A 13,026-nucleotide genomic window follows, 5' to 3' on the forward strand; every position below is an offset into this window, starting at 1 on the left:
GGTACATAATGGCAAACTATGTGACAGGTCTGGGTTCGAATCTGAGCTCCACAGCAACCTCACATTTTTTTTCTCAGCCACCTCATTAGGCGTTTTGCCTGTGATAGAATTTTATTTGCATATAATTGTTGAAATATTCAAATGAATGAATTTTTTTAATGTTGAGAGCTCTCAAAAAATTATGATAAAACTGTTTTTGAGAGGAAAATCTGGCTGTCGTTCATGTCTCAAAGATGATAAATTAATCTCAAATGACTGCCACAACAATGGATAGTGAAAGTTTGGGGGACGGGCGCGCACACATACTATCAAGGACAGAAAAGTTCTAGTGTTTGAACTTGTCTTATTTTAGAAAATATAGCTGGCATTTGTTCTGCAAATAAAAAGTAGCTATTACAATATAGAAATTCCATAATATAACTAATTCTATATAAAGAGCACATACTTTAACAAATTTATCGCCAAGTTCTGGTATTATGTCTTTCACTGCATGTACGAGTGAAACTAACTCTGCTTCATCTGGTCTGGAAGAGGCTGTTGCTCCTTCGGCGAGACTTCCCGATGATTTCTAGAGACAGGAAAGAATCTAATCATCACTAGGATTATACTTCATATAATTAACAGCAATTGCATAGGGAAAAAATTACAGAAAGCCAGTGTTCGGGCACACACTCTACGTGAATGCACTGTGTTCTACTATACTGACTTCAGGTAACGGAAGACAATTTTTCAGTTCATTAGCACTTTTAAACAATAGATTTGGAATGAGAAATTATTCTTAATCTGTACTTCGGCTGGAATTTCACTGATTGAGAAGGGATCTCACAGATGCTTCATCATTCATCACTTGGAGTTAGGAACGGGCTTAAGTATTTAGCAGCCCGGTGCAAAAACAGCTTTGCGGCCCTCTAAAATGGTGTTTCCCAATCCCCCTAGTGTCCATGTGAACAACCTGCACACCAGATTTATACATTGGCACCCGAGAATGACTATCAAAGTACTATTTCATGGTCATAAAAAAGAAATTTACAATATAGTGCCCGCTGCTTAGCGAAAAAATTACAAGTGCTCCCAGGTACTTTTAGTTTGCGGGCTGTCAGGGCCAGAGAACTGATTATCTCACCGGGGCTGCAACTCTTCCAGCCAGGCAAGAATGCATTATGCTTCTCATGTAAGAATTTTAAAAGATTTATTTTGAATAATTTTTAAAGAATTTAGCATACCCCTCTCAACTATGGTTCAGTGACCAGGGCACCAGATCCACCTGCACCGTTTTCTTGGCTTGGGAGGAAAGAGGGGTTGACAAAATTCTTGGCAAGGAAGTTTGATGTCTGAATTTTAGATGCCTTGGGCAGAATTTTAATAAATTTGGGCAGAATTTTAATTAATTTTGGCAGAATTTTAATTAATTTTGGCAGAATTTTAATTAATTTCGGCAGAATTGCTTTGTTAGCAAGTTTAAGTCAAAATGTAACCAAAGTATTTCTATATTGCTTTGCAGACCCTAAAATTTAGCAGACTGATGCAGTTGCACCCACCTAAGTCTGGCCCTGGTGCTATAATTGAAAAGCTCATTTTCAAAAGGGAATGATTCATAAGGAATCCATTTCCATTTTTTTCGAAATTCATTTTTCAATGGATTCTCAATCATTGGGATGAGCTCTGTCAGATTATACAACAACGATTATTCGAACGGGAATATTTTTGGTAAAAATTACAATGTAAAGTTAGTCATTTCTACCAAAACGGGAAAATATCCATCTTGTTCATTCACTTCAGTATTTTTCATTCAAAAAGGAACATAACAGTTGAACGAAAGTTGTCTCACTTATGTTAAATGATTTTATTTTCAAAACGACACATTTTTTCACGAACACTTTCAGTCAAAAATTTTGCAGTAAATCTTCTTGATAATTGACAACCGTGACACCAGGCCCGTTATTTGGGGGGGTCAGGGGGGGGGTGTTCCTCCCGGCTTTTGAAAATACACTAAAAATGGTATATATATACACGTACATTGAGTACATGTTGTTTACGCCCCCCCCTAAAAAAAATTGAAATGACCGCCCTGCGTGGCACCAAAAATGCTGTTTACTAATGAGGAATGAATATTAGAGTAGTTAAAATGCACTGAGTCCCATCTATGTAATTCAAAAAAAGTGTCAATTAGTAGAGGTGTCAGCTAACGGTAATGCCTGTTATGTGAGGTTCAGCTGTAGAATGATCATGTTTCCTATGTGTAAGGTCCAGGAGAAAAGAGGTTGGAAAAAGGCTGAGGAGAAACAGGAGTCGTGAGAGAGAGAAACGAGAACAAGTTGAGACATTCGAAAAAGAGAAGGAGCGTAAAAGTTTGTACCGAAGAGACAGGACGGTTTCGTTGGAGGGGTTGGATAATAAATTAAATAAAGTGTTGTTTTCTTCTTTTGGGAGTCTAGAATCCAATAATTTTCGTCCTGAAATCGTTGTGGAGGTACAGCCGAGGACCTACGACCGAGAAGAAGTCTGGGAAAGTTTACTCTATGTTACCAGCGAGAGGATAGTAAGGGTACCCTTTCTTGGCTAGATGAAACCTTCTGGAATCAACAGATGACGTAGAAATTTTCAGTATTTCAGACTTGACCAGCTCCAAATTTAATCAAAAGATAATTTCATTTCCACTAATTTTTTTTCACAACAGAACATTTTCAAAATTTAAATGCAGTTGAAACTGGATGTTGATCAAAAGAAATAGTATTTAAATATTTTTCTACCACTCCCATAACCTGTTGGTCTATTTTCCACTTTTATCAAGCACTGCATACCAAAGAAAACAAACTCCAGTCGACCACCACTGTGCTGCCAATGGGGGTTCGAACCTGGATCCTCACAATGAAAGCCAGTAATGGCCACAATAGCACACAGCGGCAGGTACTGTTACTAGCAGTTTATCTCTTTGGAATTAATAATATGTAAGTACTGAAATATATATGAGTTCGTTTTCAAATTAGTTATAAAAGCGTTTTGGTATCTTTAAAAGGAAATACAAAACAACAGTAGCACAGCGTGATATTTTCCAAAACAAGTTTATATCTGTGCCTTAACACTAACAAAATAAATCATTCAGCAAAATTTCTTAACAAAACAAATTATTACTGCTGCAATACAAACACTTAGTTAGCAACAATTATAATTGAAGTTACCTGTGATACTGTATTATTTCCATTACCCTTTTCAATGTTTTTCGTTTTGGCCTTTGGTCGCACAGATAATTCCTCTTTCTCAGGAATGAAACCATTGAATTGATGTTCTGGTTTGGTTGTAATTTCTACATGAAATGGTTCTATGCTGCTCAAGATATATTTAACACTGGCGGGATCACTAAAATACATTAAGGGTCAAGACAGCCTAAAATATGGATAACTTAAATGCAACTCTAGTTATGAATGCCAAATCAAAATCTTTTCTCATTTTATTCAGATTAATGATCAATCATTTTGATGAAGAATATCTCTTGCCTTTTCTATGAGGTTACCACACAGGAAAACCGAAGAAGACAAAATGTTTTGTTTAAAAACCAGGGTATGATAAAGCTAAAAGCCAAGACGTTTACATAAGTAAGGAAAGGGTGCTGCTCATTACTGAATGAAGATATATAACAAAATATATATATTTATTGTGAGTACAATAAAATATACAGGATGGACACATTTTAAAAAGGAATTTAAAAAAAATCAATCAATATATAAAATGGTGTGGTTTGCATGAAAATACCTATCATGACCTAGAGTGTTTTAATGGATTAAAAAAATAGCTCAAACTTCATTCATAAATGCACTTTGTATTAAAAAAGAATTGTCCATAACAGATGAAGTATGACACAAACAATGCATTATTAATGTTTATTACAATTTGCGCATTACATAAAACTACCTCATTTCATTATGAGCACCTTTTTTAGCTTGAGCTACATCTATATGAGCAAAAAGGTGTTCATATCGAAATGTGGTAGCTTCATCTGATACAAATTGCATAACGCATTGTGTCACATTTCATGTGTTATGAGTTTTTTGTAAATGCAGTATCATCTGTGGTGAAATTTTTAACTTTTTTGTTATTTCTTTTGAAAAAAAAAAATAGACACCTTGATAAATATTTTGGTGCAAATTGTACTTTTTTGTCAGTTGATTGATTTTTTAAAAATTATTTTTTAACATGTGTCCAGGGTTTCTTGCCCATGATGTATGAAAACCTATTTATCTTCAGATACTATACAAAAGTTGAAAATTTGCCAAATTGTGGAAAACATTTTGGTATTACCCTTAGTATCAAGTGATGCCACTTTGGCCACTCCTGATTTAGAGGTCTATTTATGATCATCCTACTAATAGATAACCATGAGAAAGAGTATTGTCTAAACTACTAAAATGGATGAACTTTTTGCTAGACTGATGTCATTTGATATAACCACGATCAGGAGTTTGAATCAGATTTTGAACAGTGATCTGGCCGAAGTTGCATTCCAAAAATTAAAAAGAAAAATTATCTGGCATCATGACTGAAAAAAATAAAATAACCCTCTTACTTCATGTTTCAATGAAGACATTTTAAAAAGTGCAGTTTATCTCAATTTTTCTAGATGAAAGTGAAATGCCTGCATAATTATACTGAAGGCAAAGGAGAAAAATGCATTTGTTTTTGATGGAATATATTAACATATATGAAAAATGTGCTAAGACCAGAGTAACATTGTTATATAAACTATTTTTTTTATTGTTATAGAGGACAGGGCCATAACTAAAACTTTGTGGGGAAAGAACCATGATTTTGCCACCCCATCACTGTAAAATTTGAGGATTTTATAACTGTTTTTGTTCCCTCCTAAAATTTTCCATCCAAGGCAGTTGTCCCTTCCTCTAGTTCCAGCCATGGATAAGAATGATCGACAAAGAGTAGGACAATGTATGCGTTCCTTTCTTGGGTCAAGGCAGACAAAGTGCAGTTGACTAATCACTACTCTGTGCAAGTAGTGCCGAGTCATGTCTCGTTCCCAGTCAAGCAGGCAGAATGGGGACATAGATCAGGGCCATAACTAGGATTTTCGCGAATGGGGAGGGGCAAGCATGATTTTGCTGCCTGCAAAATTCCTGATTTTATAACAGGGTTTCTGTTCCCACCTCTTGCCCCTAAACAAGAATTCGATCTAAGAGTTTCGACTTTATAAAATAAAGTTATACTGTTTCTATTATAACATAAAATATTGAATGAATGAAGGATACAGTGGAATCCCAGCATCAGAAAACACATCAAGATCAGTCTGTATTGGGAATAAATAGTTGTAGTGGCATAAAAATCTGAAATTTTGACAGAAAAGGTAAAACATGAAAATATCAACCAGAACTTCAAAGAAAAACATAATACACCTACAAATACTGAGAATGCATCATTCTCTCAGTGAGATGAAGGCAAAGTACCTTAACTTATACCTGGACATAAAGATATAAAAGTTTGCTTTTTATTCAATAAAACAATATCTATTTAAGCACAGATTAAAGTTTGACGTAAGTCCGACATGAAAAGGAACAAATTTCCTTTTTTTGTGAAAAAAAGCTATTTTTAAATCAATTCGGGAACAGTGCCCCCTCCCCAGGCAGGTCTTGCATAGACCCTAAGCAGAATATATACAGACATGTCAACTTCCATAATTTAGAAGTCTGGATGGAGATTCCTGGAGAGGTGTGAGTGGGTCCCCCCCCCAAGGCAGTAACTAGGTATTTTGTCACATGGAGCAGGCCGGCATTTTGCCGCGCCCTTGTAATGTAAAAGAAGCACTTAAAGGGTGAATTCGGTGCCCCCTTCTGGTACAGTGCCCAGGGCACCAGACCCGCCTGCTCCCCCATAGTTGTGGCCCTGAGTTCCCCTCCCCCCCCCTCAAAAAAATTAAAAACATTTAGAAAATGAAAAAAATACAAAAGTGAAATACATTTTTGTCCCATCCCAGAAGATAATGAAAGATACTAGACATTTCCATCTTAAAAAACACATTTTGCCTTATTTCAAAAAAACTATTTAAAAAAAATTACCTCATCTTTTTTCAATGACTTCACAGTGGCTGATTTGGCTCTTTTGAGAAAAGAAGAAAACTCTTGCTCGAAACAATATCCTTTCATGTTAGATTTTACAGTCAGTATATCTTATAATGTTTCAGTTGAAAGCGATGCCCTACATTGCGTGTGTGTTTTATTCACTACTCTAAAAATCCGCTCACATTCTGCACTACTGTGAGAAATGGTAAATATTCCAAGCATGACTTTTGATAAGAAATCATATTTGTAGTAGTGGCCAGCAGAGTTTGTCAATTTCCAAATGAGGGGCCACTGCACATCTATGCATTTTTCAGTTTTTATGCAATCTAGAATATCCTCCAATTGAAATTTGTGAAACATATTTTGCAGGATGTCAAAAGCCGAATCTGCATCTTCAGCAGCAATCAGAAGGAGGCAAGGAAATTTTTCCAAAAAGGACAAATTTGTAAAAGACACATTCTCAATAAATGTGATTGATGCTACCTCAGAGTTCACAAGAGCATCGTTTTTCAAGGGGGAATTTGTGGACAATATAATTACACATACTGTGACAAAGTACTTCCCAACACAATTTGTTTTTTTTTTTTTTTTTTTTTGCTTTCTCTAAATTTTTCTGCAATCTTAGTTGCAGAGTGTCCTATGACCAAATCAGGGTCATTCCTTTAATTGTCTCTTCTGTTATGCAAAACACCAAGAAATGAATCCGATGATTTGACAGCTGATGGTAAAACAAACTTTGATAATAAGGCTTTGAACATATCAAACAATATTGTACGTAATAAATGAATGTGAGGGATAGTTGATTGTAGCTGAGTATTCCGTTCTTTAAATACAGGGATCACGTTGAGAAGGAACAAACGGAATGCTCTGTTTAATTCTGATAAGAAGAAAATCCTTTCCTGACATGAAAGAATCCTACTTTGCTTCAGCAAATCATTTCCAGTCATCTCACATTTTTGATAAGACTTCTCCTTAGTTGTCTTAGATTGTGTTGATAGTTTTGATTCAGAGGCAGACTCAGATAATTTAGCCTTCTTAGGGATTTGGTAAAACTTCAACGAACTGACAGAGGCTCATTACTGTTTCTAACTTCTTTAAAAAAAGAAGTCAATGGTTCCCACTGTTGTATCAATCTATTTAGGCATTGTTCCAATGAAAGCCATCGTGTGGACACATGTTTCAGTATTTTCCTCACCTCTGTATCATACATAAATTGAAAATGTTTGTTTTTCCTGACGCTTTGAACTTCTCTCCAAGTAGTAATATATATCGATATCTCCTTGTAATACAGGTACAGATAACAAGTTGCTTTCTATCTGACATGTTTCTTCATTGTAATAACTAACCACAGATGGAAATATTTTTACATCCCCTTTATTGCTTCCATCAGTAGCAATAGAAAAAAGTTGTTTTCTCAATATGTCAAAAATAGATTCTTTATCCACATGGCTCATTTCTTTAACAATGGCTGTGGTTTTTGTGCGAGCAACGCTATATTTTTTGTGCATGATCTGCACAACTTATTGGTAAATTATTTTCAATAATGAATGCAGTAAAATATGATTCAGCACATATCACAGAATCGGCTCTTTCTTTGCAAGAGAAATTACGTTTTTCATTCTGCTCAATAGAAGATGCATAATCCATATGCTTTTTAGTGTTCACATGTTTCACAATGTCAGTCTTTCCCCCATGCAAAATAGAGAAATCACATCTACCAGACGTGCCAACTTTTGGAATCCAGAAATCTGGGGATTCTCACGAGGGGGATACTCTCCTTGGCACTCGACTCCATCAAAAAAAAATTCTGAAATTCTTTTTTAATCAATTAAGAAAAAGTTCCATTCCCTTCTTTCCCCCCCCCCCCAAATTCAAGTTCTGCATTGCCCCTGAGCAGAATATAATTCATGTCAGTCTCTTCAAGCAGAATAGTGAACCCACATCTACGTTCTGTTTATAAAACAGTGTTTCCTTTCGTGGATGCTATCAGTCATTGATATTCTTGGGTATATGAACTCTTATAAGCTTTATATAGCTTAAAGTTTTATATTTTCTTTCTGAAGACATATTTAATCGAAGGAAACAATTAAAAAACTTCCAAAATACAAAGCTGCAGACGAAAAAACTTGTTTACCGCACGGCTGTTAATGGAGTGCAATGTCGAAAAACCTTCAGCGGTACCTGATATCACATGGGAATACAATCAATCTGTTATTGTGTTTGTGGCGGATAAGTTTGCCTTTGTAACGGATAGCACCGGTGCCTTTTCTTATCGCAGTTAACTTCTTTTGCTATGCCACTGCATTAGCAGTGCTTTTGTCTCATTCACGATTTTTTCGGTCAGATGGTCTTCCTATGTTTAGTCTAAAGACAACACGGTCGTCTGCATCTGGAGGCTCGTGTAGGTACATTTGGCAGCGCGGCAATTCATGACAGTTTAATAGGATGTGTTCTCAGGGCCGTCTTAAGAGAATCATGGGCCCCTGGGCCAAATGATTTTGCTGAGGCCCTACGTGGTGAATTCTCAGAAATTCCAACATCATTTCATGTGAGGCCCCTTTTTTCTTGAGGCCCGGGTGGGCCCATGCGTTAAGACGACGCTGTGTGTTCTCTTAAGCTAGGTTTTCCTAGGAGTAGAATTTCTGCACCGTGTGCAGCGTGAAAATGCAAGATTGGTTAAAAACTTGAAATTCAGGTTTTTTTGACAGCGTTTTCACGCTGTACATGGCGTAGAAATTCTACTCCTAGGAAAACCCGGCTTTCCTACAGAGCGCAATACGGCTCACGACAGCGCTTTACTTTGGGCGTTATTGGCTGACTCCTTCTGGGGGAGTCAAATGCGTAGTGCGCCACGGTTTTATCGATATTCTCTTCACTCTTGTGTGTTTTATTTCCCTTCCCTTCAAACCGGAGCATGCAGAAGACAGAGTAGCTGATGACAAAGCCATATACTTTATATAGCCGCCCTGATCTGATGCGCCTCGCTAGGAAAACACAAACGCATAGCGTGATTATGTAACACGTTTCTGTTGGCGCGAAATAGTCTAATTCGGTTCACGCTGTGCAACAAACCTATTCCCAGAAAAACCCGGCTTTAGGTGTTGTTAATAGGATACAATGATGATTATACAGGGATTTCGGCAACCGTCTTGGTAAATGGCTGCCAATCAGGCTTTTCGAATAGGTCATAATCATCATCAGCATCACTCTGAAGGACCAACACGAGATGATCCCCAGAGAGATCGATGTTAAAATTGCCGATTTTAGTGTAGAAATGCAGAAATTTAGTGGGTTTTTCCGCCACATCAGTAATTTTAAAAATTGAATTGAATTTTTGGTTTTCGAAATATTGAGCTCGCTTAGCGATACGAAGCCTAGAAAATTAAATATAAAATAATGAGCCAGACCCACTTTTGAGGTGGATATTCATGCAATTTTCATTAATTTAATCTTCTCAAGCAGGAAAATGAAAATTAATGTCTCCGTATTGTCTTATATTATCCAATTGCATCAATCCATATAGTTTAGGTAGATGTTTTGAAATTAATTATGGTCCATATAAATTACATTGAAGAAATTCTGCAGCATTAATCATTTTTTGAAGCAAAAACAGGCAGATCAATAACTTGAACTTAAAATTTTTTTTGAAAAATCTAGCTCCCATTAAAAAGAAAAAAACGATTCATTTCTGTTTCTTTAATTTAGATTTGTTTCTTGAGTCGCACAGGAAGTCGCCATATTGGTTACCTTGTATGTCCCTCAAGAAAGAGGGAAGTATCACATGATCCAAAAAGCCTCATAAAGACTAAGTAAACCACTAACTTATAAGTAAACCGCAACCGTAGCCATTGACGTCACAACATTATGAAAGCTTAGGGGAAAATCTCTAAATTTCTGCCAAAACTCCGGAAAATTTTTAACAAATCCGGAGAGCGGTAGAAAGGGTATAAAATTTGCAGTCTCCCGCCTAAATCCAGAGAGTTGGCAGGTCTGGAACTGTTAAGAGATTATCAGAGCCTATAATAGATTATCCAATTTTTTGTTTGGTCCCATTGAATTTCCATACATTGGGGAGAAAAAAATCATATAAGTGAATAACCCACTTGACTGAACACTTTTTGTCAGTCTAATATCTTCAAAAACCATATAAATACTGTATTGCATTAGCTGGCACGCCAGGAAATAGTGGGAGGGATCAGCATGGCGGGAAATTCAAGTCACAGATTCTGAATAATTCTTAAATATCTGAACCCAAAGAATCTAATTAAATTGGCTGATTTGAACCTTGTTCTTTATCTGCATTTTAGGATCCTTTCTAAGTTACAAACTACATTCAGCAAGTTCTAACTTTACGTTTAGTTTCATAACCACAAACCTTGAATTATAATGAAGTTGGATACTTTAAGCATACTTGATATTAGATGAATTTAATGTAAATACAAGTGGACTGCAAAGCATTTTTGTCAAGTTTCTATTGAAAGCAAGTGAGTAAAAAATTTTCAAAAATATGTAAAAACAAACTCACAACTTTTCTGTAGAAATTTCCATAAACGTTTGGAGGTAGCTATCAAGATGGAAGACCTCTGCATTGTCTGTCAAAGAACTCTCGCCGCACCTATAAAACATTAAAAAAAAAGTTATAAATGGATAAGCACGTACAGGAACTGATAAACTTGGGGGAAAGGCAACATTGATTCATTAAAAATTGTAAATATGAGCAACAAGCACAATAGAAAAGAGAGATCGATTTATTCCATATCTTTCCCGACTTTTCTCATGATTTTTTTTCCTTTTCAATTACAAATACAATCAAACTTACTTATAATAAACAGGAACACAAAATGAAGTTTAAAATATACAGTGAAACCTAGCTACAATTGACACTCGATATAATGATAAATCCCCTCTACAACATTTTTAAAGTATTGTATGTAAAATTGCTTATATATAGTCTGATGTTGAACATTTCTTGATATAACAAAATCCTTCACTAAGATGAATCCCTCTATAAAAGTGTTTACTGAACAGAGCAATATTGCTCCCATGGGGGGAAAGGGTGTGATAGAATGGTCCAGGGTGGGGGCAGTAGAAGCTATGGATTTAACAATGGATCCCATGGGTTGGCTTGAATTGAGGGAGTGGCAACGAGAAAAAAAAAATTATGAAGAAGAGGGCAATGGAACAAAAAGTTTGAGAAACTATCTATAATAACTGCTCTACAATAATATTTTTTTGAAGATATTTCGAAACATCCACAACCACATTTTTTCACCTTTCTCAAAATTGCATTCATTGCATTTAACATATTACAAAACTCCTTCCCTGTTTATGTTCTTCCGAGGGCATCTAATAGCATTAGTATTTTGCACCTCTCTCTATTACTGAAAGTGCCAACAGAGTAGTTGATATTGCTATTTTCTGTGAATAATATGAAAACGTAATGCTGTGAGCTCCGTCACAGTGACAAAAACCAAACCGAATTTTATTAATCAATTACAATGAAACCTATATGAAACTGAACATAAAGAGGCTGAAACAATATTCCATTTTACACAGGTGCAGATTAAAACATTAATCATCTTGATTTCATTCAAGACAGGTTTCTTTCTCATACAGTGTCCATCACACAGGTTTTAGTATATAATGTTTTGCAGTGAATAAATACTTTTTTCATGGTTTTCCAGCTTCGAGGTGAGAATACAAGCCGGTCTCCCCTTTAAAATAAAAAGTCTCTCCACAGATAGCAGGCAGACTTTCAACACGATACTTAAATAACATGAAAATTCAGGCATTTGCCATTTCACTTCAAAATATGGAAGACAGATGGTGGTACAAGTACAGTGATCTCTCACTTATGCGTCGATGCAGAGGAACAAGGGAAAAAAGACACATAAGTGAGAGAGGCATATAAGTGAATAGCATTATTTACCTATATCTTTGATCAGGAGTGCAGAAAATTGTCTTATAAGTGAGAGATATCTATATAACACGAAACAAGTGTAACTTAAACAACATAGATACATTAAGACGACACAAAAACACCCATACAGCATGTGTCTGCATGCACAAATTCATTAGAAATTCCTCTGAGAAATGTTTATGAGACACATGCATGGTAGTCATGGTGCTAATATGGTGAATAAGATTTAAACATTTCACAGTGAAAAGACATTATAGAGATGAACTTGAGCTGAGGGACTGTCCTGAGTTCAAATACCGACTAGATGTCCCTCCAACATTAGTGGTCAAAAGTACATATAGGTAGAAAATTATGGTGTGGGGAAGGGGGAACTTATAATGATGTACCAGATGTCTGAATAGGTTTTTTTATGATAAAGATTTCAAGATGATACAGGTGATGTGTGTGAAGTGATTCTATTGACTTAATTTTACTTATCTTTCCAAAAAAACTTGCCTCAAAATATACTGGCGGAAAATAAAATCCCAACACCATGAAGTTTAGAGGAATGAAATTTAGGCAATGCAATTGTCTAGGTAACATATTTGATTAATGTTTCAAGGTCACAGGTTAAAGTAAGCGTGAGAAGATTCATTTCAAATGTGAAACGGTGGTACATTAATAACCACTATGTAGTCGTCATGATTATGAATGCAAGCATGCAAACGTGCATATATTGTGTCATACAAGTGCCGTATGTCATTTTGTGGGATGGAGTTCCATGCATGTTGCACTTGGTCAGTCAAATCAGCAACAGTTAATGCTGGATTTGTCTTCCAATAATGTCCCATACGTGGGAGAAAAATCTGGTGATCTTGCAGGCCAAGGCAACATGTCGACACTCTGTAGAGCATGTTGGGTGCGGTATAAGGAAGAGCGTTATCCTGTTGGAAAACACTCCCTTGAATACTGCTCATGAATGGCAGCATAACCCGTTCAATCACCAGTCTGATGTACAAATTTGCTGTCAAGGTGCTAGGAATAACGACGAGAGTGCTCCTGTTG

General features: G+C 36.1%; 1 protein-coding gene across 1 annotated transcript in view; it reads right to left on the reverse strand.

Moving 5' to 3' along the window:
* The window catches only part of LOC149068028 (activating signal cointegrator 1 complex subunit 2), a 62,454-nt gene that overhangs the window by 24,527 nt on the left and 24,901 nt on the right, over positions 1-13,026 (reverse strand). The window contains exons 10-13 of the mRNA XM_089251637.1: positions 10,588-10,677; positions 5,256-5,330; positions 3,180-3,357; positions 446-568 (exon numbers count right to left, since the gene is read on the reverse strand). Of these exons, the coding sequence (XP_089107763.1) occupies positions 446-568; positions 3,180-3,357; positions 5,256-5,330; positions 10,588-10,677 (466 nt within the window). The remainder of the gene's footprint in view (positions 1-445; positions 569-3,179; positions 3,358-5,255; positions 5,331-10,587; positions 10,678-13,026) is intronic.

Source organism: Pholcus phalangioides, unplaced genomic scaffold, assembly GCF_987345545.1.
Source record: "Pholcus phalangioides strain wild (caught in Gottingen) unplaced genomic scaffold, Ppha-v1.0 ptg000027l_1, whole genome shotgun sequence".
Lineage (NCBI taxonomy): Eukaryota > Metazoa > Arthropoda > Arachnida > Araneae > Pholcidae > Pholcus > Pholcus phalangioides.